Below are 27,020 nucleotides of genomic sequence, written 5' to 3'. Positions count from 1 at the left end.
AAAGGATACTGAAATTTGACTGTAATTTTATTGAGAAGGCGGTAATCAATACAAGGTCTCAAAGAACCATCCTTCTTGGCCATAAAAAAGAACCCTGCTCCTAACGGTGATGACGACGGGCGAATATGGCCTTTCTCCAAGGATTCCTTTATATAACTCCGCATAGCGGCGTGTTCTGGCACAGATAAATTGAACAATCGGCCCTTAGGAAACTTACTACCAGGAATCAAATTAATTGCACAATCGCAATCCCTATGAGGAGGTAGGGCACTGGCTTTGGGCTCATCAAATACATCCCGATAATCCGACAAAAACTCTGGAACTTCAGAAGGAGTGGAAGACGAAATAGACAAAAATGGAACATCACCATGTACCCCCTGACAACCCCAGCTGGACACAGACATAGATTTCCAGTCCAATACTGGATTATGAACCTGTAGCCATGGCAACCCCAAAATGACCACATCATGCAGATTATGCAACACCAGAAAGCGGATATCCTCCTGATGTGCAGGAGCCATGCACATGGTCAATTGGGTCCAGTACTGAGGCTTATTCTTGGCCAAAGGCGTAGCATCAATTCCTCTCAATGGAAAAGGATACTGCAAGGGCTCCAAGAAAAAACCACAGCGCCTAGCATACTCCAAGTCCATCAAATTCAGGGCAGCGCCTGAATCCACAAATGCCATAACAGAATAGGACGATAAAGAACAAACCAGAGTAACGGACAATAGAAATTTAGACTGTATAGTACCAATGGTGTCAGACCTAGCGAACCGCTTAGTGCGCTTAGGACAATCGGAGATAGCATGAGTGGAATCACCACAGTAAAAACATAGCCCATTCCGACGTCTGTGCTCATGCCGTTCAGCTCTGGTCAAAGTCCTATCACATTGCATAGGCTCAGGCCCATGCTCAGATAGTACCGCCAAATGGTGCACAGCTTTACGCTCACGAAAGCGTCGATCGATCTGAATGGCCAAAGACATAGACTCATTCAAACCAGCAGGCATGGGAAATCCCACCATGACATCCTTAAGGGCTTCAGAGAGACCCTTTCTGAAGATTGCTGCCAGGGCACATTCATTCCACTCAGTGAGCACAGACCACTTTCTAAACTTCTGACAATATATCTCCGCTTCATCCTGACCCTGACACAGAGCCAGCAAGATTTTCTCTGCCTGATCCACTGAATTAGGTTTGTCATAAAGCAATCCAAGCGCCAGGAAAAACGCATCAACATCACGCAATGCCGGATCTCCTGGAGCAAGGGAAAATGCCCAGTCTTGAGGGTCACCACGTAACAAAGAAATAATGATCTTTACTTGTTGAACAGGGTCACCTGAGGAGCGAGGTTTCAAGGCAAGAAACAATTTACAATTATTTTTGAAATTCAAGAACTTAGATCTATCACCAAAAAACAAATCGGGAATTGGAATCCTAGACTCTGACATCGGATTCTGAACCACAAAATCTTGAATGTTTTGTACCCTTGCAGTGAGATTATCCATCAAAGAGGACAGACCTTGAATGTCCATGTCTACACCTGTGTCCTGAACCACCCAGAGGTAAAAGGGAAAAGAGAGACAAAACACACTGCAAAGAAAAAAAAAATGGTCTCAGAACTTCTCTTATCCCTCTATTGAGATGCATTAGTACTTTGGGCCACCTGTACTGTTATGACCTGGTGGTCAGGACAATAATGGACCTGGTGGTTAAGAGCACACGGAATGACCTGATAGTTACTGATAATATAGGACGAGCTCTGGGACGTGAGAACTCTGCTGACCGCAATCCCTAATCCTATCAACCACACTAGAAATAGCCATGGATTGCTCCTAACGCTCCCTATGCAACTCGGCACAGCCTAAGGAACTAGCTAGCCCTAAAGAAAGAAAAATAAAGCCTACCTTGCCTCAGAGAAATTCCCCAAAGGAAAAGGCAGCCCCCCACATATAATGACTGTGAGTAAAGATGAAAATACAAACACAGAGATGAAATAGATTAAGCAAAGTGAGGCCCGACTTACTGAACAGACTGAGGATAGGAAAGGTAGCTTTGCGGTCAGCACAAAAACCTACAAAAAGACCACGCAGAGGGCGCAAAAAGACCCTCCGCACCGACTCACGGTGCCGAGGCGCTCCCTCTGCGTCCCAGAGCTTCCAGCAAGCAAGACAACAATCAAAATAGCAAGCTGGACAGAAAAATAGCAAACCAGAGAAAAACAAGCAGTCACTTAGCTTCTGCTGGGAAGACAGGTCACAAGAACGATCCAGGAGTGAACTAGACCAATACTGGAACATTGACAGGTGATAACATCAGAATGCCAGAAAACCACATACTGACTAAATCCCGTATAAATTAAACAGGAAAATATCTCTCCAACGAGAGCCACATGTTAACCCACTCCATAAATGCATGAAAAATAGGAGGAAGACCGAGTGTACTGGGTTAAAAACACAATACTTTATTATAACATCTCTAATATAACAAACAGTACAAAGATATATCTAAAACCAGAAAAGGATGTATGGATAATCCCCGGGACCCATCAACCCACCATAGCTGTAGAAGGTGACTTGCAGATCTTGCAGACGCCCCAACCCGGTCCCACCAGCCACCCGGCCCTGTGTACTCATCACTTATTTTTCTGGTAAGCGCTGCGTTAGCATACTGTGCTCATATTTAACCACTTGGTTGTTGGATTTGTATGTTATATGGGGAGTTGGCGCTTTACCATTGAGTCACCTTCTACAGCTATGGTGGGCTGATGGGTCCCGGGGATTATCCATACATCCTTTTCTGGTTTTAGATATATCTTTGTACTGTTTGTTATATAAAAGATGTTATAATAAAGTATTGTGTTTTTAACCCAGTACACTCGGTCTTCCTCCTATTTTCAAACATTGACAGGTGGCATGGAGCAAAGATCTAAGTGGAGTTAAATAGAGCAGCCAGCTAACGAATTAACCTCGTCACCTGTGGAAGGAATCTCAGAAACACCCACAGCCACTAGAGAAAGTCCAGGGACAGAACCAGCCGAAGTACCATTCATGACCACAGGAGGGAGCCCGACAACAGAATTCACAACATTCCACACTTGGCGTTTAGCCAGCACAGAGGGTTGTGGTCGGTCACCACAGTGAAGGGGTGACCGTACAAGTAGGGCTGCAAGCGCTGCAGTGCCCAGATTATGGCCAGGCACTCCTTCTCGATGGTGGAGTAGGCCACTTCCCTCGGCAAAACTTTCCGGCTCAGGTATAACACGGGGTGCTCTTGGTCCTCCGAGTCAACCTGGCTGAGCACAGCACCAAGGCCAAACTCGCTGGCGTCGGTCTGCACCAAGAACGGTCGACTGCTTTCAACACAGGGGCGTTGCACAGTGCGGTTTTTCAACACCTGGAAGGCCCCCTCACAGCCATCTGTCCAGTTGACAATGTGGGGTAGCTTCTTCCTGGTGAGGTCCGTCAAAGGTTTTGCAGGCTACTATAGTGCTGTACGAAGCGCCTATAGTACCCTGCAGTGCCCAAGAAGGACATCACCTGTTTCTTGGTCACGGGAGTGGGCCAGTTCACGATCGCGCCCACTTTCTCCGGCTCTGGCTTCAGGGTGTTCCCGCCTACCCGGTGCCCCAGGTAGTGAACCTCCCTCATGCCCATCTGGCACTTTCCCGGCTTGATAGTCAGTCCTGCTTGGTGAATTCGCCTGAGCACCTCCTGGAGATGCTGCAGGTGTTCCTCCCAGGAGGAACTGAAGATGGCAATGTCATCCAAGTACGCCACGGCGTGCTTCTCCAGTCCCTGAAGCAGGAGGTTGACCATCCGCTGGAAAGTGGCAGGGGCATTCTTCATGCCGAAGGGCATGGCCGTGGACTCGTACAGTCCGAAGGGCGTGATAAAGGCGGACTTTTCCTGCGCCTCGGGGCTCAGGGGAATCTGCCAGTATCCTCTACTCAGATCCATTATTGTCAGGTATTTTGCACCAGCTAAACTATCCAGCAGCTCCTCGATGCGAGGCATTGGGTGCGCGTCAGAGGCTGTGATGGCGTTGAGCCCCCTGTAGTCCACGCAGAACTGGGTGGTCCGGTCCTTCTTTGGCACGAGAACTACAGGTGATGCCCATGCACTCTTTGACCGTCGAATCACCCCCAGCTGAAACATCTCATCGATCTCTTGGCGCATAATCTGCTGCACCTGGTCAGAGATTCGATAGGGTGTTCGCCGTAGTGGGGTGTGATTCCCGGTGTCCACCTCGTGGACTGCTAACTCAGTCCTCCCAGGTCGGTTGGAGAACAGGACCCGGAAGGGTTCCAGGGTGGTTTGCAACTGCAACCGCTGGGGTTCAGTTAACGAGGTGCTTACCTCCACGTCCTCGATGGACCCATTGGCCTTGGCTTGGGCCAGCATGTCCAGGAGGGTGTCTTCCTCCCCGTCTTCGGGCACGCTGCAGACCGGTAGGATGAAAGGTTCGCGTTCGTGATGAGCCTTCATCATGTTGACGTGAAAGGCCTTTCGCCTACCCCGAGCGTGGTCAAGCGTGACCACGTAGGTGACCGGGTTGAGCTGTTGGTGGACGTACGGGCCCTCCCAGGCTGCCTGAAGTTTATCCTTTGGTACGGGGACCAGCACCCACACCTTTTGACCCACGTGGTAGGTCCGCTCTCGGGCGTTCTGGTCGTACCAGTGCTTCTGGTCAGCCTGAGCCTGCGTCATGTTGTCTTGCACCAACTGCGTCAAGGTCTGCATCTTGTCACGGAAGCGCATGACATACTCCACTATGGACACTTCAGAAGGGTTCGGCTCCTCTTCCCAGGATTCTCTTACCAATCCAAGGGGTCCCCGGACTCGCCTGCCGTACAGGAGCTCGAAGGGGGAGAACCCCGTCGAGGCCTGCGGAACCTCTCGGTAAGCGAACAGCAGGTGTGGGAGGTACCGCTCCCAGTCGCGCTCTTGAGTCTCAACCAGCATGCGTAGCATCTGTTTGAGGGTACCATTGAAGCGTTCACACAAGCCATTGGTCTGTGGGTGATACGCACTTGATACCAGGTGCTTCACCTGCATTCTCTTACAGAGAGCCTCCATTAGGCGAGACCTAAATTGGGTCCCTTGATCAGTAAGCATTTCACTGGGAAATCCTACACGTGAAAAGATGGCCAACAGGGCATCCGCCACCTTATCTGCCCTAGTTGATGACAGAGCTACTGCCTCTGGGTACCGGGTAGCGTAGTCTACCACAGTAAGGATATATCGCTTTCCAGAGCTGCTGGGGACGGCCAGCGGGCCCACAATGTACACCGCGATCCTCTGGAAAGGCTCCTCTATCACTGGCAACGGGATCAGGGGAGCCTTAAGAGCAGGCCCCGCCTTCCCCACTCTTTGACAGGTGACACAGGAGCGGCAGTAGTTTGACACATCTGTCCCCATCTTAGGCCAATAGAAGTGTTGAGACAGCCAGGCCTTAGTTTTGCTGATCCCCAAGTGTCCAGCTAGCGGGATCTCATGGGCAATCCGTAACAACTCACCCCGGAATTGCTGTGGGACGACCAGCTGTCTTTCCCTCAACTACTCCTTTTGTGATTCTCCGGGTACTGTCTCCCGGTACAACCTTCCTCGTTCCTAGAACACCCTCTCCTTAAGGTACCTTCACAGTTAGCGACGCTCCAGCGATATAGACAACGATCCGACCTAAACTAGATCGCTGGAGCGTCGCTGTTAGGTCGCTGTAGAGATGTCAAACACAGCAACTCCAGAACGATGCAGGAGCGATCCAGTGACGTACTTATCGTTCTCGCTGGTTGTTAGCTCCGTGAAAAAACATTGCAGGCATCGTTGCTTTTGCTGTCAAACATGACGAATCACGCCGACCTGACGACCAAATAAAGTTCTGGACTTTCAGCTACGACCAGCGATGTCACAGCAGGATCCTGATCGCTGCTGCGTGTCAAACACAACGAGAACGCTATCCAGGACGCTGCAACGTCACGGATCGTTGTCGTTCTCGTTGTAAAGTTGCTCAGTGTGAAGGTACCTTTATCAATCTCGGAGAAACGCGTCCCGGCAAGTTGTCTCAAACTCTCTAGGCTCGCATCTGTGTGCAGAGCGGCCTGAAACTCCTGGCTAGGGGAAGCCAAAAGCGACGTCAGGGTCCCTTCCCCACGGGAGCCCTCTTGGACCTGCTCTGGTCCACCTCTGGTTCAGTCACAGTGATGACTGAGGAGGGTCCGGAAGGCCGACAGTTATCTGCATTCCGGGCACTCTGACTGCGGGTTACAGCAGCTACGTAGGCTGTCTCCCCTGGGGTTTCTACAGACCCATCAGCCGGCGCTGCTATGGGCTCTACCTCCCCATCCACCCCCAACACTCCAGGGGCAGTGCTACTTATGGGCCAGTTACCTTCCTCTGTGGCACTGGTCACTTTCATGGCATCACCTTCCTCACGGTTCCCATGCATCTCCCCATTTCCTGTAGCATCGACACTTGCCCCTGTTAGGGGTTCCTCAGCCGTCTCACTCCGCAGAGCGACGTTGCTGAGCACGCCTGTACCTATGGACACATTAACCTTCACAGAAAAATCATTATCAGGTTCAGTTGGCACAGGTACAACATTTTCACCATCAATCCTAGGAAAAAAATCGTTATTAGATGCATCATTACAAGATAAAGCATGGTCAGGTAACATGCGATTTCCCATCATCATCATCAGGGTTAACTTTACCCTCATTAGTAGATTGGGGAGGGGTGTCAGGGACGTAGTATGCAACCATCCTCCCCAAATCAGTCCCCAACAAAACATCAGTGGGCAAATTATCAGACAGCCCCACTTCCTTCACCCCGCTCCCGGCACCCCAATCTATATAAACCCGGGCCATCGGTAAGAGACAGCTGATGTCCCCAATCCCAGTGACAGGTAGGGTTTTCCCCGGAATAATTTCTTCAGGGGCCGCCAGTTCGGGTCGGATGAGGGTTCGTTCAGCCCCGGTGTCCTTGAGGCCTGTAGCAACATGGCCTCCCACCGTGACGTGCTGTACGTTGTCACACCCCCCCCAACCACACCACCCACCAAAAGAACTGCATTAGGCCCTGGGGCCTTGGCTGGGGGGTTCTTCGGCCTCTCTGGACAGAAGGTACTGATATGACCATGCCGCTTGCAGTAGTAACACTGGCGAGGTTCGGTGGTAGGTCTGGTGTTGTTGGCCACAGGGCCAGGACCTCTGGTGTGTTGGCTGGCAGGGGTACTGGCGTTGGTTGCAGGCTTACCCCCTCTCCAGCTGGTGGTGACTGGCGTCCGCGCTTCCGATCTACAGTTAGCCTCATATGCATTGGCAATCTGCGCTGCTTTCGTCACGTCTTTGGGTTCTCTGTCCATCACGAACTGTCGCACCTCAGCTGGGCAAAGATGAAAGAACTGGTCTTTGATCATCAGGTCTCGCAGCTGTGCAAAGGTGGTCACTGACAGTCCTTGGGTCCACTGGTCAAAGTGGGTCCCCAGTCCATGCACCACATCACTGTAACTGTCGTGTGGGCCACGTTGGAGGGTCCAGAACTTTCTATGGTACACCTCGGGTGTAAGCTGGTACTTTGCTATCAGGGCCTGCTTGATGGCCTCATAGTCACCATCTTGTTCTTGAGGGAGGGCAGCAAACGCCTCCAGAGCTTTGCCTCTCAGCCCTGGTGTCAGGTATCGTGTCCATTCATCTGTAGGCAGCCGGTACTGTCTGCAGGCTTTCTCAAAGGCCCGCAGAAAAGTGTCCAAGTCCCCGTCCTTCTCCATAACAGGAAAGTGATCGGGCCGGGGCTTAGGTATCTTGAGCGCTGCTGGGCTCACGGCTCTGGGCGGTAGAGGGCATCCCCCTCTGCCGGAGCATCTCCAGTTCGTGTTCTCGCTGGGCTTGGCGCTCAGCTCTCTCAGCCTTCCGCTCGGCTCGGGCCTCTCGCTCGGCTTGCTGGGCCTCCTGCCCATATTGCTGAATCAGCTGCCGACGTCCCTCATGGTCGTCAGTGGGGAATTCTTTCAAGGCCGCCTGCAGGTGGGGGGTCCAATTCGCCCGGATTGCTAACAGGGCCAGCATTCAGTGGTTGGACCTCTGCTGCAGCACCATGTTCGCTGGTGCTGGCTTCTGCGGCCTCTGAGTGGTCTAGAGCGGTTTCCCATTGCACCATATCTGCGACCAGTTGGGCTTTGTTTTTGCTTGCAAAGTCAATGTGCTATGACTTGCATAAGGCAATAAGGGTGTCTCTGGTCTGCTGCTCATAAAAAACTTTTCCCAGCACAACCATGGTTGCCAAATAAAAGGACAGAAAAACGAAGAGAAAGGAAGGGGATAATTACCAGTATGCAATTGTCTCAAGACTAAAAACACTGAGTTCGTTCTATAAACTTATTTGCGCAGAGTCCTCGCAAGAACTTTCTGCAAGTTTTTAGTGAGGGGAATGATTGCTCAAACCAAATCACTAATGCTCTAATATCCCACCGCCTTGCCAATTTGTCAGGAATCCCTGACCGCTGCTACCAATTTGTCACGATTCACACCGTGACCGTCACCCCTATATCACGGGTCGAGGTGACTTTAGGCCAACAGGCGGCTATCACATGTGCAGGGGGGCTTATCTTAGTTATCCCTCCACTCCACAATGTGATGAAAAAACACACACAAGGCTATTGACCTCTTAGTTTACAGCAGGGGCTTATTCTAGGTATCCCACTGCTCTTCAATATACCACAAACTGCAGGGATCTATGTGTATCCCGCTTACAGTTCCACTTAAAACTTGCAGCTCTCTGGCGCCCCCCTTACACTCAGGTCAGATTAGGTACTGCACCTGGGGTAATTAGTCGCCCGACAGGCTGCCTGCTATGTACTGGCTATTGGGCACGCTGCAGCGACGCGATAACTACTCCCACTCAGGCAGGAACAATAATTATCAACGCCGCAGTCGCTACAACATCACCCAAAAGTCTGCACACTATCGCTGCCACCAGCTTCGATTAAACGGGTCCGAAGCTAACCCAACACAGTAGCGTAATTCCCTTCAGGAGACTTGGGGTACGTTTAGAGCATGGAGAAAGAATCTAGTATATTAATTATTATACTCCATAAAGTTTAGACAGTGTTTTATCAAAATATTTTACAAATGAGTTACAAATGAGACAATTGCAAATATGTACAAGGTAATTATAACATAAAGGGATTACAGGAGAAAAGATAACACTCACATGTTCAAAGCATTGCAGACAACCAGGCTAGTGAAGTTTCCATACGTCCCAGTTCATGGGACGTGCTCAGGGCTCTCCAGGAAGAGACAAGAAGACTGTGCTGGGGATGTGGGCAGACAGTTATAGCTAAGCCTGTAACATCCCAGAAAGGGGTTGGATCACCTCATCCCTCCTACCTCTTCAGTTAACTAATTTTATCCTAACCTATATCTAATTTCTATAACTCCGCTACAAAACATGTCATAGTCATAACAAACCCAGCATTCATCTCGGATTAACGTGGGCATTCTAATGAGATCAAATATGTCCTATCTGGGATACATATTTACAGAGAAATCCCTACTTCTTTACCAGATGGAGTTAGAAGCCCGTGTTTCGAGGGATGGGTAGATCCACCGAGGGAGATTAAGAATATATATTTTTGTGTTCTTAACGTAAACGGTTTGCATAATATCTTACAAAAACAAAACAAAGAACTTCCATGTATTCTAGAGACTTAAAATCCAGTTCTTGCTGGTCACTTTCCACTGCAGGAATGCCGGTCGTAAATACTTTTGCTCTCCGAGCTAGAGGTAATAAACTCTTCTTCCCCCATCCCTTGGAAAGGAAAGCTCTTGGCTGAGTGCAAGGGAAGGGGGCTTTTTAGCCCGCAGCCTGCTAACAAGAGAAACTACTTATATGATATTTCATACCATATCGTGACAGGCGTGCAGTGCGGTCTGGGTGCAGTCCCTGGAGCTGGCGGTAGAGGGCGTGCAGCGCGGTCTGGGTGCAGTCCCTGGAGCCGGCGGTAGAGGGCGCGCAGTGCGGTCTGGGTGCAGTCCCTGGAGCCGGCGGTAGAGGGCGTGCAGTGTGGTCTGGGTGCAGTCCCTGGAGCTGGCGGTAGAGGGCGTGTAGTGCGGTCTGGGTGCAGTCCCGGGAGCCGGCCGTAGAGGGCGTGCAGTGCAGCCTGGGTGCAGTCCCGTGAGCTGGCGGTCAGTGCTGTCTGGGTGCAGTCCCTGGAACCAGCGGTAGAGGGCGTGCAGTGCGGTCTGGGTGTAGTCCCGTGAGCTGGCGGTAGAGGGCGTGCAGTGCGGTCTGGGTGCAGTCCCCGGAGCCGGCGGTAGAGGGCGTGCAGTGCGGTCTGGGTGCAGTCCTGTGAGCTGGCAGTAGAGGGCGCGCAGTGCGGTCTGGGTGCAGTCCCTGTGAAGGACTGTCACGCACAGTGTGGGTGCAGTCCCTGTGAAGGACTGTCACGCACAGTGTAGGAAAGACTCAGTGCAATACAAAGGGACTAGGGGAAGGGAGGAGTGGAGACCCCTAGGCAGATCTAACATCGCCTTGTCTGCCCTAAACATCCCTATATAGGTTTTGCACCTATCGCCAAGCAGGAACCTAATCCCTGCCTGACCGTGGCGATGAGTCCTGCTTAGGAAATGACGGGGCAAGCACTAGTCGATCCCCACTACCCCTAAAGACAGCTGGGATAGACAAACAAGGGGAACGCTTATCTTCTGAGAGAAACACAGAAGTCCTCCAGACAGCAGAGAGGAAGACAGCTGACTGCTGTAGCTCCAAGCCTCAACAGGGGTAAATGAAAATGTCACCTGCAACTCCCAGCAACAAACACCCAGGTCCAAGTGTGTCAAATAGAGTCGGGGGAAGGTTGCTGCTGGTTCCAAAATTCAGAAGGATTAAGAAGGTGTCTGCAAAGCCAAACGTAGAGACCTTCTGCTGCCAGATGCAGAGTGACTGCAGCTTCTGACATACCTGTGACCAGGACAAAGAGACAGCGCTCCTGTGTCGACCTCCGTGTCAGCCGAGTGCACCGCCCTACCATGTGACCTACAGCCCCAAAGCCTGCTCAGCTGGGACCATCCTACTGACACAAACACAATTTATTTCTACATTATTTTTTTTTTTTTTTACAAATTTTTGAAGATTGTTTCAATACTTGTATAACAACTGTAACGGGGTCTACCAAGCTGGGGTACCTCTTTCAGTACCACTCTGTGTTTCAGGAGGTCCACTCAGCTTTGGCTGGAATCTGAATGAAGGACGCTGGCTGGAATTCCTTGATTACATGGGCGCATATAAAAGATCACTGCTTCTCCACGTATCTCCAGTCTGACAACACTTTACTCACAGGACACAGAATATATCACACAGATACAGAGGGCAGGCCAATAGAAAAGCGGCAGGCCAGACATACATTACAATAGCCGCAGGTGGCCAGAGCCTGCCGATATTTACTGTGGGAATTACAAAGGTGGGGTGGGGGGCTGGACAAAAGGGGAATATCGTGTCCCCTCTGCCCAGGGGCGCAGCCTGTGGGCTGATGCATTAGGGACATGCATCTCACATGAAACCTATTATACATACATATAACTGCACAACATATTCTGGGTGCTGAGTGGTCCCAACACGTAACAACATTGTCAGTTCAGTCTCTGTTGTCAGACGGCCAGGAGAATAGTACGGACTGCTCATTTCTACCGCACAAAAAATGGCATAAAAACATAGTGGGGTTTTCACACTTCCCGAATTTATTCCCTATTTTTCAGTAGATTGTGTGGTAAAATAAATGTTAATGAAAAGCAAAAAGCGAGCCAATCTGGCGATGGAAGGGAGGAAGAGTCACGGATATTGGATGAAGAGACGAGGACTTGTCTGGGAGAAGGTTCTACCTTTCCTTTATCAGAGCCCCAACCGCCCCATAACCTGTGTAGCGTAGGGGCGCCAACAACGGTCCAAAAGTCATCAGTCTGTGCTGCCATCAGAATCTGCTCGGTCATGTGTGCATGGACCACGGCCCCATTATAGGGACAAGTGCTATCCATGAAAAATGCAGAGCATGCTCGTATACAAAATGTCAGGTTTGAACGACGCCTTATGTGACCTGTTCTCTTGTACGGACAGGATGATAAATGCAATAGTTTGGTTTCTAGGCACTCACTACTGCAGACACTGGCCTAGCGGGAACCTTTCTGGATATCTCTTACGAGGGTCCTCGTCCCGGAGTAGAGGCTGTACATTAGGAAACAGTACAGAAAGTTGTAATTGGTCATCCTTGTTGTTCTCAGGGGAGTGTCGAGCACGGTGCGGCGCTGCATTCACAGAGAGACCGGACGGCAGTACGCCGTGAAGATCATAGAGGTGACGCCAGAACGGATGAGTCCAGAACAGCTGCAAGAAGTCCGGCTGTCAACAGCCAAAGAAATGGAGATCCTCCACCAGGTGTCCCAGCATCCCTTCATCAGTGCGTACCAAATCCCATCGCCATCATATGTCCCCCATCAGTCCCTGCACAAGTCCTCACATCTCCATCATTCACCTCCTATAGCAGTCTCTGCTCTTGCGTACTCCTCCTCGTGTCTCTGCCTCCATCATTCACCTCCTATAGTGGTCTCTGCTCCTGTGTACTCGTCTCTTCCTCCGATTGCTGTATACAGTGGTCTCTGCTTCTGTGTACACCTCCTTGTGTCTCTTCCTCCATCATTTGCTCTATACAGCGGTCTTTGCTCCTACGTACACCTCCTTCTCTTCCTCCATTGTTTGCCTTATACGGTGGTCTCTGCTCCTGCGTACACCTCCTCGTGTCTCTCCCATCATTTACTGTATACAGCGGTCTCTGCTCCTATGTACACCTCCTTGTCTCTTCCGCCATTATTTGCTGTATACCGCGGTCTCTGCTCCTGCGTACACCTCCTAATGTCTCTCCCATCATTTGCTGTATACCGCGGTCTCTGCTCCTACGTACACCTCCTTGTTTCTTCCTCCGTTTGCTGTATACAGTGCTTTCCTCCTTCATACACCTCATGTCTCTGCTCCTGCCTACACCTACTTGTCTCTTCCTCCATGGGTAACTGTGTATAGCAGTCTCTTCTCCTGTGTATGCCTCCTCACGACTCTTCTCTTTCGTCTTTGGCTTTTTTTTTTTTGAGCGGACATGCTTGGATGTTAACTGAGGGTGCTAAGTGTTTTTGACATGCTTGAAAAAAATGTTTTGAGTTCCCGTGCACGCATGTCTTGCGCCTGTTGGGCAATCCCCGCCTGTCTTGCGCCTGTTGGGCAATCCCCGCCTGTCTTGCGCCTGTCGAACATACAAGACATCAAGGTGCGGGGACTCGAACAAATTTTTTAGGCACGGTGAAGTCGCTCTGTTAGCACCCTCGGATAACACCTTATTCGAGCACCTTCGGTCATCACTACTCCTGACCTCTTCTCTCGTTTTCTTGCAGTAACACTGATTGATTCTTATGAATCCTCCACATTCATTTTCCTGGTATTCGACTTGTGAGTATGATCAAGTTGTTTGCAGATTGAGCTTCAGGTTATTTTGCTGATTTTCATGGACAGTATTTTTGGCTAGGATGAAGAGAGGGGAGCTGTTTGACTACCTAACAGAGAAGGTGACCCTGAGTGAGAAGGAGACCAGGTGGGTTCACAGTTTTTGGTGGGTGCATCTGCTTTTTTTGTCTGGTATCAGCAGATGGAGGTGTCTTTTATGAGCAGATGATGCAACAATCTGAGGACCCATTTCTGCTTTCAGACTCCAATCCTGGCTCTTCGGAGGCTTGTTGTTTTTCCCTGTTAACAGGCTCTGACTTAACTTTCCCACTTACTTGGTTTAGTTTTTAGAAGTTCCCAAGTCAGCAAAACATGTGTAGCCTCTTCTGCACAATCAGCTGTATTTGTCTTTTTTTTTTTTTTTTTTTTAGAGCCGACATCTTGTAACTTGGAGCAAATGAAGCCAATCTTACTCAATGTTCATGGAAACAAGTCTCTGTCATTTTACCTTTGTGATATTCTAAGTCTAATTTCTGTATTCCAGGTGTATCATGCGCTCTCTTTTGGAGGCAGTCTCGTATCTACATGCAAATGAGATTGTACACCGTGATCTGAAACCAGAGAATATTCTGATGGATGACTGTCTGAACATCAAGCTTTCTGACTTTGGCTTCAGTTGTGTCTTGAAACCTGAGGAGAAGCTTAGAGGTGCTGTCCTTTTCTTTGTCTGAAAAGTATATGACGCTGGTCGGATTTATTCATCGCTGCTTAGTGTTGGTGGCATGTGTTGTTCCTCTGACATTCTTTGATCTGTTTATTTGGTGACCAGAGCTTTGTGGCACACCAGGTTATTTAGCTCCAGAAATCCTGAAGTGTTCGATGGATGAAACACACCCTGGATATGGGAAAGCAGTGGATCTGTAAGTATCGGAGGCTCATGCTGGATCACTACGTGATGGAACCTCTTTATGATTGAGAAGCTGTAGGACAAGGATCTGTCAGTTGACACTTGTAGCAAGGTGGTCTCTTGTCTGTTGTAGGTGGGCATGTGGTGTGATCATGTTTACACTACTGGCTGGCTCTCCTCCCTTCTGGCATCGTAGACAGATGTTAATGCTTCGGATGATTATGGATGGACGATATCAGTTCGGATCTCCTGAATGGGATGACCGATCTGCAACAGCAAAGGATCTGGTGAGGTCCCTGGGGCCTCAGATTGGGGACACATGAGCAGTCAGGATGTATTTTTGAGCTTTGACTGTTTTTGTCTTCATTAGATTTCCCATCTTCTTGAGGTGTGTCCAGAGAAACGTCTTACTGCAGACCAGGCTCTTCAGCACAGATTTTTCCAAAGTCACCAGCGAGAGCGTGGCTCCAATGTCACACCACATTGCCGCTTTCGGGTGAGTGTGCTCTTCATCCTTCAGCAGCACTTTGTGACGTTCCTAGTCATTAATTTCATCTGTTCTTGTTAATGATGAATGTACAAATATCAAGTGTCGATATTCTCTTCCGCAGATTGCAGCCTGGACGGCATTGGCTTGTGTTCGTATTTTGGTGAGATGGCGACAAGCTCGGCCCGTCACTCGTGGACTCCTCATGAGAGACCCATACGGGGTGAAGGGCATCAGAAGACTTATTGATGCCTGTGCTTTCCGGATCTATGGGCATTGGGTGAAAAAGGGAGAAAGACAGAATCGTGCAGCTTTATTTCAGAACCAGCCCAAAGCCCTATTATTGACAGTGGGAGATGACGACGAGCATGATGGAGACTTATAACATCATGACTGATGGTGAATCTGTCGGCTAGGTCAATACGTGTGTTGTACGTTTTTCAGTGTGGAGGAGACTACAGGCATTCAGCACAGATTTGTCACGGGGCAAGTCGCTCCCTACTCTGGAACAGTACGTTATATCGCACGTGTGATGGGTGACCGTGCGTCCTCGCAGAGAACAGACTGATGCCCAAATGTGTAGAATTCATAGTGCCGTGGACACTACGTGTTTGACCACACATCATTTTCATTGCTCTGATGTTTCTATGGCTCAGACAGATGAAACAGAAAAAGTCCTATTATCTGTCCCATGTTCTAGCATTGGTCAATTCTTATATGTTGATATACATTCCCATACTTTAGTTACTGTGGGTTTTTTTTCCCCAATTATTAAAGTGTCATTATGGAGTGAACACGCATGGTCTACAATCCCTGAACTATCATCCTCTAGCAACCAGTGATGCCCCGCAGATCCGGAGCAAGGTACTAGAACGCAAACCGTAGTGTCGTCAGCCAGACCCCCAGTCAGGGCCAGCAGCCAATCACCTTAGGTCTAAAGCAAGAACCCATCAAGGTCACATCTAAAATGCAAACAGGAATGGGATCTAGAATCAGATGTACTATGTTTAACACAACTGTAATATTGTCACATTCATCAATTACAATGGTGTTTAGGAATTCCTCGCATGACCAAGTAGTGACCATGTTCCTGTACCATGGAGACATCAGGAGCGATGGTCCACGGCTCACAGGATGGAGACATCAGTAGAGTCTGCGACATCAGGAGTGATGGTCCCGGGACTCGCAGGATGGTGACATCAGGAGTGATGATTCCGGGACTCGCAGGATGGTGACATCAGGAGTGATGGTTCTGGGACTCGCAGGATGGTGACATCAGGAGTGATGGTTCCGGGACTCGCAGGATGGTGACATCAGGAGTGATGGTTCTGGGACTCGCCGGATGGTGACATCAGTAGTGATTGTTCCGGGACTCGCAGGATGGTGACATCAGTAGTGATGGTTCCGGGACTCGCAGGATGGTGACATCAGGAGTGATGGTCCCGGGTCTCACAGGTTGGAGAGAGCTGGAGATATGAGGAGCGATGGGCCACGGCTCACAGGATGGAGACATCAGTAGAGTCTGTGAGATCAGGAGTTATGGTCCCGGGACTCGCAGGATGGTGACATCAGGAGTGATGGTCCCGGGTCTCACAGGTTGGAGAGAGCTGGAGATAAGAGGAGCGATGGGCCACGGCTCACAGAATGGAGACATCAGCAGAGTCTGTGACATAAAAGGAGCGATGCTTTACTTTGTGACATTTGGTGCGGACATCTCGTCTGGCTTCTGACATTCACACTTTCAGTATTTGGTCTGTATTGTATATCAATAAGCCACAAACAGCAGTGGGTGAAAAATGCAGAAGTGGTGACGTGTTTCTATGATATTATTCCACATCTGATTTGGGCTAAAAAATACTGAATGTATGAATGTGGCCTTAGTCATAAAATGTATACAGGTGACTACAGTGGTACATGCAGCTCTGCTCATCTACCAAATGCCCCATGTTACCCATCATGCTCTGCCAATGCCCAGTGCCTACTACTCCTCCCCCCCCCCCACCAATGCCTACTACTCTCCCACCCCACCGACGCACAGTGCCTGCTACTCCTTCCCCCACCAACGCTCAGTGCCTGCTACTCTCCCACCCCACCAACGCTCAGTGCCTGCTCCTCTCCCACACCACTAACGCGCAGTGCCTGCTACTCCTTCCCCCACCAACGCTCAGTGCCTGCTACTCTCCCACCCCACCAACGCTCAGTGCCTGCTACTCCTTCCCTCCAACGCTGAGTGCCTGCTACTCTCCCACCCCACCAACGCTCAGTGCCTGCTACTCTCCCACCACACTAACACTCAGTGCCTACTACTCCTTCCCCTACCAACGCTCAGTGCCTGCTACTCCCCCACCCCACCAACACTCAGTGCCTGCTACTCCCCCACCAACACTCAGTGCCTGCTACTACTTCCCCCCACCAACGCTCAGTGCCTGCTACTCTCCCACCCCACCAACGCTCAGTGCCTGCTACTCCCCCACCACCAATGCTCAGTGCCTGCTACTCTCCAACCCCACCAACGCTCAGTGCCTGCTACTCTCCCACCCCACCAACGCTCAGTGCCTGCTACTCCCCCACCACCAATGCTCAGTGCCTGCTACTCTCCAACCCCACCAACGCTCAGTGCCTGCTACTCTCCCACCCCACCAACGCTCGGTGCCTGCTACTCTCCCACCCCACCATCGCTCAGTGCCTGCTACTCCTTCCCCACCACTAATGCTCAGTGCCTGCTACTCTCCCACCCCACCACCACTCAGTGCCTGCTACTCTCCCACCCCACCAACGCTCAGTGCCTGCTACTCTCCCATCCCACCAACGCTCAGTGCCTGCTACTCTCCCACTGCACCAACGCTCAGTGCCTGCTACTCTCCCACCCCACCAACGCTCAGTGCCTACTACTCTCCCACCCCACCAACGCTCAGTGCCTGCTATTCCTTCCTCCACCAACGATCAGTGCCTGCTACTCCTTCCTTCACCAACGATCAGTGCCTGCTACACTCCCACCCCACCAACATTCAGTGCCTGCTACTCCTCTCCAATGCTCAGTGCCTGCTACTCCCCTACCCCACCAACACTCAGTCCCTGCTACTCTCCCACCCCACCAATGCTCAGTGCCTGCTACTCTCCCACCCCACCAATGCTGAGTGCCTGCTACTCCTTCCCTCCAACGCTGAGTGCCTGCTACTCTCCCACCCCACCAACGCTCAGTGCCTGCTACTCTCCCACCACACTAACACTCAGTACCTACTACTCCTTCCCCTACCAACGCTCAGTGCCTGCTACTTTCCCACCCCAACAACGCTCAGTGCCTGCTACTCCTCTCCAATGCTCAGTGCCTGCTACTCTCCCACCCCACCAACGCTCAGTGCCTGCTACTCTCCCACCCCACCAACGCTCAGTGCCTGCTACTCTCCCACCCCACCAACGCTCAGTGCCTGCTACTCCCCCACCACCAATGCTCAGTGCCTGCTACTCTCCAACCCCACCAACGCTCAGTGCCTGCTACTCTCCCACCCCACCAACGCTCAGTGCCTGCTACACTCCCACCCCACCAACGCTCAGTGCCTGCTACTCCTTCCCCACCACTAATGCTCAGTGCCTGCTACTCTCCCACCCCACCACTCAGTGCCTGCTACTCTCCCACCCCACCAACGCTGAGTGCCTACTACTCTCCCACCCCACCAACGCTCAGTGCCTGCTACTCTCCCACCCCACCAACGCTCAGTGCCTGCTACTCTCCCACCCCACCAACGCTCAGTGCCTGCTACTCTCCCACCCCAACGCTCAGTGCCTGCTACTCCTTCCCCACCACTAATGCTCAGTGCCTGCTACTCTCCCACCCCACCACTCAGTGCCTGCTACTCTCCCACCCCACCAACGCTCAGTGCCTGCTACTCTCCCACCCCACCAACGCTCAGTGCCTGCTACTCTCCCACCCCACCAACGCTCAGTGCCTGCTACTCTCCCACCCCACCAACGCTCAGTGCCTGCTACTCTCCCACCCCACCAACGCTCAGTGCCTGCTACTCTCCCACCCCACCAACGCTCAGTGCCTGCTACTCTCCCACCCCACCAACGCTCAGTGCCTGCTACTCTCCCACCCCACCAACGCTCAGTGCCTGCTACTCTCCCACCCCACCAACGCTCAGTGCCTGCTACTCTCCCACCCCACCAACGCTCAGTGCCTACTACTCTCCCACCACACTAACACTCAGTGCCTACTACTCCTTCCCCCCAACGCTCAGTGCCTGCTACTCCCCCACCACCAACGCTCAGTGCCTGCTACTCCTTCCCCACCACCAATGCTCAGTGCCTGCTGCTCTCCCACCCCACCAACGCTCAGTGCCTGCTACTCTCCCACCTCACCAACGCTCAGTGCCTGCTACTCTCCCATCCCACCAACGCGCAGTGCCTGCTACTCTCCCACCCCACCAACGCGCAGTGCCTGCTACTCTCCCACCCAACCAACGCTCAGTGCCTGCTACTCTCCCACCCAACCAACGCTCAGTGCCTGCTACTCTCCCACCCAACCAACGCTCAGTGCCTGCTACTCCTTCCCCACCACCAATGCTCAGTGCCTGCTACTCTCCCACCCAACCAACGCTCAGTGCCTGCTACTCTCCCACCCAACCAACGCTCAGTGCCTGCTACTCCTTCCCCACCACCAATGCTCAGTGCCTGCTACTCTCCCACCCCACCAACGCTCAGTGCCTGCTACTCTCCCACCCCACCAACGCTCAGTGCCTGCTACTCTCCCACCCCACCAACGCTCAGTGCCTGCTACTCTCCCACCCCACCACCAACGCTCAGTGCCTGCTACTCTCCCACCCCACCAACGCTCAGTGCCTGCTACTCTCCCACCCCACCAACGCGCAGTGCCTGCTACTCTCCCACCCAATCAACGTTCAGTGCCTGCTACTCTCCCACCCCAACGCTCAGTGCCTGCTACTCTCCCACCCCACCAACGCTCAGTGCCTGCTACTCTCCCACCCCACCAACACGCAGTGCCTGCTACTCTCCCACCCAACCAACGTTCAGTGCCTGCTACTCTCCCACCCCAACGCTCAGTGCCTGCTACTCTCCCACCCTACCAACGCTCTGTGCCTGCTACTTTCCCACCACACTAACACTCAGTGCCTACTACTTCTTCCCCTACCAATGCTCAGTGCCTGCTACTCTCCCACCCCACCAATGCTCAGTGCCTGCTACTCTCCCACCCCAACAACGCTCAGTGCCTGCTACTCCTCTCCAACGCTCAGTGCCTGCTACACTTCCACCCCACCAACGCTCAGTGCCTACTACTCCTTCCCACCAACGCTCAGTGCCTGCTACTCTCCCACCCCACCAACGCTCAGTGCCTGCTACTCTCCCACCCCACCAACGCTCAGTGCCTGCTACTCCTTCCCCACCACCAATGCTCAGTGCCTGCTACTCTCCCACCTCACCAACGCTCAGTGCCTGCTACTCTCCCACCCCACCAACGCTCAGTGCCTGCTACACCCCCACCCCACCAACGCTCAGTGCCTGCTACTCTCCCACCCCACCAACGCTCAGTGCCTGCTACACCCCCACCCCACCAACGCGCAGTGCCTGCTACTCTCCCACCCCACCAACGCTCAGTGCCTGCTACTCTCCCACCCCACCAACGCTCAGTGCCTGCTACTCTCCCACCCCACCAACGCTCAGTGCCTGCTACTCTCCCACCCCACCAACGCTGAGTGCTTGCTACTCTCCCACCCCACCAAAGCTCAATGCCTGCTACTCTCCCACCCCACCAACGCTCAGTGCCTGCTACTCTCCCACCCAACCAAAGCTCAGTGCCTGCTACTCTCCCACCCAACCAAAGCTCAGTGCCTGCTACTCTCCCACCCCACCAACGCTCTGTGCCTGCTACTTTCACACCACACTAACAGTCAGTGCCTACTATTTCTTCCCCTACCAATGCTCAGTGCCTGCTACTCCCCCACCCCACCAACACTCAGTGCCTGCTACTCCTTCCCCCCAACGCTCAGTGCCTGCTACACTCCCACCCCACCAACGCTCAGTGCCTGCTACTCCTTCCCCCCAACGCTCAGTGCCTGCTACTCTCCCACCCCACCAATGCTCAGTGCCTGCTACTCTCCCACCCCAACAACGCTCAGTGCCTGCTACTCCTCTCCAACGCTCAGTGCCTGCTACTCTCCCACCCCACCAACGCGCAGTGCCTGCTACTCTCCCACCCCAACAACGCTCAGTGCCTGCTACTCCTCTCCAACGCTCAGTGCCTGCTACTCTCCCACCCCACCAACGCTCAGTGCCTGCTACTCCTTCCCCCAACGCTCTTTGCCTGCTACTCTCCCACCCCACCAATGCTCAGTGCCTGCTACTCTCCCACCCCAACAACGCTCAGTGCCTGCTACTCCTCTCCAACGCTCAGTGCCTGCTACACTCCCACCCCACCAACGCTCAGTGCCTGCTACTCCTTCCCTCCAACGCTCAGTGCCTGCTACTCTCCCACCCCACCAATGCTCAGTGCCTGCTACTCCTCTCCAACGCTCAGTGCCTGCTACACTCCCACCCCACCAACGCTCAGTGCCTGCTACTCCTTCCCTCCAACGCTCAGTGCCTGCTACTCCTTCCCCCAACGCTCAGTGCCTGCTACACTCCCACCCCAACAACGCTCAGTGCCTGCTACTCCTCTCCAACGCTCAGTGCCTGCTACACTCCCACCCCACCAACGCGCAGTGCCTGCTACTCCTTCCCTCCAACGCTCAGTGCCTGCTACTCCTTCCCCCAACGCTCAGTGCCTGCTACTCTCCCACCCCAACAACGCTCAGTGCCTGCTACTCCTCTCCAACGCTCAGTGCCTGCTACACTCCCACCCCACCAACGCTCAGTGCCTGCTACTCCTTCCCCCCAACGCTCAGTGCCTGCTACTCCTCTCCAACGCTCAGTGCCTGCTACACTCCCATCCCACCAACGCGCAGTGCCTGCTACTCTCCCACCCCACCAACGCGCAGTGCCTGCTACTCTCCCACCCAACCAACGCTCAGTGCCTGCTACTCTCCCACCCAACCAACGCTCAGTGCCTGCTACTCTCCCACCCAACCAACGCTCAGTGCCTGCTACTCCTTCCCCACCACCAATGCTCAGTGCCTGCTACTCTCCCACCCAACCAACGCTCAGTGCCTGCTACTCTCCCACCCAACCAACGCTCAGTGCCTGCTACTCCTTCCCCACCACCAATGCTCAGTGCCTGCTACTCTCCCACCCCACCAACGCTCAGTGCCTGCTACTCTCCCACCCCACCAACGCTCAGTGCCTGCTACTCTCCCACCCCACCAACGCTCAGTGCCTGCTACTCTCCCACCCCACCACCAACGCTCAGTGCCTGCTACTCTCCCACCCCACCAACGCTCAGTGCCTGCTACTCTCCCACCCCACCAACGCGCAGTGCCTGCTACTCTCCCACCCAATCAACGTTCAGTGCCTGCTACTCTCCCACCCCAACGCTCAGTGCCTGCTACTCTCCCACCCCACCAACGCTCAGTGCCTGCTACTCTCCCACCCCACCAACACGCAGTGCCTGCTACTCTCCCACCCAACCAACGTTCAGTGCCTGCTACTCTCCCACCCCAACGCTCAGTGCCTGCTACTCTCCCACCCTACCAACGCTCTGTGCCTGCTACTTTCCCACCACACTAACACTCAGTGCCTACTACTTCTTCCCCTACCAATGCTCAGTGCCTGCTACTCTCCCACCCCACCAATGCTCAGTGCCTGCTACTCTCCCACCCCAACAACGCTCAGTGCCTGCTACTCCTCTCCAACGCTCAGTGCCTGCTACACTTCCACCCCACCAACGCTCAGTGCCTACTACTCCTTCCCACCAACGCTCAGTGCCTGCTACTCTCCCACCCCACCAACGCTCAGTGCCTGCTACTCTCCCACCCCACCAACGCTCAGTGCCTGCTACTCCTTCCCCACCACCAATGCTCAGTGCCTGCTACTCTCCCACCTCACCAACGCTCAGTGCCTGCTACTCTCCCACCCCACCAACGCTCAGTGCCTGCTACACCCCCACCCCACCAACGCTCAGTGCCTGCTACTCTCCCACCCCACCAACGCTCAGTGCCTGCTACACCCCCACCCCACCAACGCGCAGTGCCTGCTACTCTCCCACCCCACCAACGCTCAGTGCCTGCTACTCTCCCACCCCACCAACGCTCAGTGCCTGCTACTCTCCCACCCCACCAACGCTCAGTGCCTGCTACTCTCCCACCCCACCAACGCTGAGTGCTTGCTACTCTCCCACCCCACCAAAGCTCAATGCCTGCTACTCTCCCACCCCACCAACGCTCAGTGCCTGCTACTCTCCCACCCAACCAAAGCTCAGTGCCTGCTACTCTCCCACCCAACCAAAGCTCAGTGCCTGCTACTCTCCCACCCCACCAACGCTCTGTGCCTGCTACTTTCACACCACACTAACAGTCAGTGCCTACTATTTCTTCCCCTACCAATGCTCAGTGCCTGCTACTCCCCCACCCCACCAACACTCAGTGCCTGCTACTCCTTCCCCCCAACGCTCAGTGCCTGCTACACTCCCACCCCACCAACGCTCAGTGCCTGCTACTCCTTCCCCCCAACGCTCAGTGCCTGCTACTCTCCCACCCCACCAATGCTCAGTGCCTGCTACTCTCCCACCCCAACAACGCTCAGTGCCTGCTACTCCTCTCCAACGCTCAGTGCCTGCTACTCTCCCACCCCACCAACGCGCAGTGCCTGCTACTCTCCCACCCCAACAACGCTCAGTGCCTGCTACTCCTCTCCAACGCTCAGTGCCTGCTACTCTCCCACCCCACCAACGCTCAGTGCCTGCTACTCCTTCCCCCAACGCTCTTTGCCTGCTACTCTCCCACCCCACCAATGCTCAGTGCCTGCTACTCTCCCACCCCAACAACGCTCAGTGCCTGCTACTCCTCTCCAACGCTCAGTGCCTGCTACACTCCCACCCCACCAACGCTCAGTGCCTGCTACTCCTTCCCTCCAACGCTCAGTGCCTGCTACTCTCCCACCCCACCAATGCTCAGTGCCTGCTACTCCTCTCCAACGCTCAGTGCCTGCTACACTCCCACCCCACCAACGCTCAGTGCCTGCTACTCCTTCCCTCCAACGCTCAGTGCCTGCTACTCCTTCCCCCAACGCTCAGTGCCTGCTACACTCCCACCCCAACAACGCTCAGTGCCTGCTACTCCTCTCCAACGCTCAGTGCCTGCTACACTCCCACCCCACCAACGCGCAGTGCCTGCTACTCCTTCCCTCCAACGCTCAGTGCCTGCTACTCCTTCCCCCAACGCTCAGTGCCTGCTACTCTCCCACCCCAACAACGCTCAGTGCCTGCTACTCCTCTCCAACGCTCAGTGCCTGCTACACTCCCACCCCACCAACGCTCAGTGCCTGCTACTCCTTCCCCCCAACGCTCAGTGCCTGCTACTCCTTCCCCCCAACGCTCAGTGCCTGCTACACTCCCACCCCACCAACGCTCAGTGCCTGCTACTACTTCCCCCCAACGCTCAGTGCCTGCTACTCTCCCACCCCACCAATGCTCAGTGCCTGCTACTCTCCCACCCCAACAACGCTCAGTGCCTGCTACTCTCCCACCCCACCAACGCGCAGTGCCTGCTACTCTCCCACCCCAACAACGCTCAGTGCCTGCTACTCCTCTCCAACGCTCAGTGCCTGCTACTCTCCCACCCCACCAACGCGCAGTGCCTGCTACTCTCCCACCCCACCAACACTCAGTGCCTGCTACTCCTCTCCAACGCTCAGTGCCTGCTACTCTCCCACCCCACCAACGCTCAGTGCCTGCTACTCCTTCCCCCCAACGCTCAGTGCCTGCTACACTCCCACCCCACCAACGCTCAGTGCCTGCTACTCCTTCCCCCCAACGCTCAGTGCCTGCTACTCTCCCACCCCACCAATGCTCAGTGCCTGCTACTCTCCCACCCCAACAACGCTCAGTGCCTGCTACTCCTCTCCAACGCTCAGTGCCTGCTACTCTCCCACCCCACCAACGCGCAGTGCCTGCTACTCTCCCACCCCAACAACACTCAGTGCCTGCTACTCCTCTCCAACGCTCAGTGCCTGCTACTCTCCCACCCCACCAACGCTCAGTGCCTGCTACTCCTTCCCCCAACGCTCTTTGCCTGCTACTCTCCCACCCCACCAATGCTCAGTGCCTGCTACTCTCCCACCCCAACAACGCTCAGTGCCTGCTACTCCTCTCCAACGCTCAGTGTCTGCTACACTCCCACCCCACCAACGCTCAGTGCCTGCTACTCCTTCCCTCCAACGCTCAGTGCCTGCTACTCTCCCACCCCACCAATGCTCAGTGCCTGCTACTCCTCTCCAACGCTCAGTGCCTGCTACACTCCCACCCCACCAACGCTCAGTGCCTGCTACTCCTTCCCTCCAACGCTCAGTGCCTGCTACTCCTTCCCCCCAACGCTCAGTGCCTGCTACACTCCCACCCCACCAACGCTCAGTGCCTGCTACTCCTTCCCCCCAACGCTCAGTGCCTGCTACTCTCCCACCCCACCAATGCTCAGTGCCTGCTACTCTCCCACCCCAACAACGCTCAGTGCCTGCTACTCCTCTCCAACGCTCAGTGCCTGCTACACTCCCACCCCACCAACGCTCAGTGCCTGCTACTCCTTCCCCCCAACGCTCAGTGCCTGCTACTCCTTCCCCCCAACGCTCAGTGCCTGCTACACTCCCACCCCACCAACGCTCAGTGCCTGCTACTCCTTCCCCCAACGCTCAGTGCCTGCTACTCTCCCACCCCACCAATGCTCAGTGCCTGCTACTCTCCCACCCCAACAACGCTCAGTGCCTGCTACTCTCCCACCCCACCAACGCGCAGTGCCTGCTACTCTCCCACCCCAACAACGCTCAGTGCCTGCTACTCTCCCACCCCACCAATGCTCAGTGCCTGCTACTCCTCTCCAACGCTCAGTGCCTGCTACACTCCCACCCCACCAACGCTCAGTGCCTGCTACTCCTTCCCTCCAACGCTCAGTGCCTGCTACTCCTTCCCCCACCAACACTCAGTGCCTGCTACTCTCCCACCCCACCAACGCTCAGTGCCTGCTACTCCTTCCCCCCACCAACGCTCAGTGCCTGCTACTCTCCCACCAACGCTCAGTGCCTGCTACTCTCCCACCCCACCAACGCTCAGTGCCTGCTACTCTCCCACCAACGCTCAGTGCCTGCTACTCTCCCACCCCAACAACGCTCAGTGCCTGCTACTCTCCCACCCCAACAACGCTCAGTGCCTGCTACTCTCCCACCCCCCCAATGCTCAGTGCCTGCTACTCTCCCACCCCACCAATGCTCAGTGCCTGCTACTCTCCCACCCCAACAACGCTCAGTGCCTACTTTCCCACCCCACCAATGCTCAGTGCCTGCTACTCTCCCACCCCACTAACACTCAGTGCCTGCTACTCTCCCACCCCACCAACGCGCAGTGCCTGCTACTCTCCCACCCCACCAACGCTCAGCGCCTGCTACTCTCCCACCCCACCAACGCTCAGTGCCTGCTACTCTCCCACCCCACCAACGCTCAGTGCCTGCTACTTTCCCACCCCACCGCTTAGTGCCTGCTACTCTTCCCCCCCACCAATGTTCAGTGTCTGCTACTACTTCCCCCCCACCAACACTCAGTGCCTGCTACTCCTTCCCCACCACCAATGCTCAGTGCCTGCTACTCTCCCACCCCACCAACGCTGAGTGCCTGCTACTCTCCCACCCCACCAACGCTGAGTGCCTGCTACTCTCCCACCCCACCAACGCTGAGTGCCTGCTACTCTCCCACCCCACCAACGCTCAGTGCCTGCTACTCTCCCACCCCACCAACGCTCAGTACCATGGAGAGGATCAGTGCCAGTACTCTCCCTCCCATCTCTACTCTGGTGAGGATCAGTGCTGGTACTCCACCTCCCATCTGGTGAGGATCAGTACCCGGTACACCCATCCCACATCTCTACTCTGGCGAGGATCAGTGTCCGTACTCCTCCTCCCATCTGGTGAGGATCAGTACCCGGTACACACCTCCCATATCTGTTCTCTGGCGAGGTTCAGTGCCGATACTCCCCCTCCCATCTCTACTCTGGCG

At 54.1% G+C, this 27,020-nt stretch overlaps 2 protein-coding genes across 5 annotated transcripts in view; one reads left to right on the top strand and one right to left on the bottom strand.

Annotated features, from left to right (window-relative positions):
* Positions 1-15,671, top strand: part of PHKG2 (phosphorylase kinase catalytic subunit gamma 2) — a 43,629-nt gene extending 27,958 nt beyond the window's left edge. For both annotated transcript variants that reach the window (XM_069735249.1, XM_069735250.1), the window contains exons 2-9: positions 12,275-12,450; positions 13,433-13,487; positions 13,564-13,629; positions 14,026-14,189; positions 14,311-14,401; positions 14,522-14,675; positions 14,759-14,884; positions 15,000-15,671. In XM_069735249.1, the coding sequence (XP_069591350.1) occupies positions 12,275-12,450; positions 13,433-13,487; positions 13,564-13,629; positions 14,026-14,189; positions 14,311-14,401; positions 14,522-14,675; positions 14,759-14,884; positions 15,000-15,260 (1,093 nt within the window). In that variant the 3' untranslated portion in view covers positions 15,261-15,671. The remainder of the gene's footprint in view (positions 1-12,274; positions 12,451-13,432; positions 13,488-13,563; positions 13,630-14,025; positions 14,190-14,310; positions 14,402-14,521; positions 14,676-14,758; positions 14,885-14,999) is intronic.
* Positions 15,672-15,862: 191 nt separating this feature from the next.
* Positions 15,863-27,020, bottom strand: part of CFAP119 (cilia and flagella associated protein 119) — a 30,456-nt gene continuing 19,298 nt past the window's right edge. For 2 of the 3 annotated variants that reach the window (XM_069735251.1, XM_069735253.1), the window contains one exon: positions 15,863-16,538. In XM_069735251.1, coding sequence (XP_069591352.1) covers positions 16,513-16,538 — 26 coding nt within the window. In that variant the 3' untranslated portion in view covers positions 15,863-16,512. Of the gene's footprint in view, positions 16,546-27,020 lie in introns of all 3 variants that reach the window. The other variant, XM_069735252.1, reaches the window with a different exon arrangement.

This window comes from Ranitomeya imitator, chromosome 7 (assembly GCF_032444005.1).
Source record: "Ranitomeya imitator isolate aRanImi1 chromosome 7, aRanImi1.pri, whole genome shotgun sequence".
Lineage (NCBI taxonomy): Eukaryota > Metazoa > Chordata > Amphibia > Anura > Dendrobatidae > Ranitomeya > Ranitomeya imitator.
This window is presented reverse-complemented; position numbering and strand designations above follow the sequence as displayed.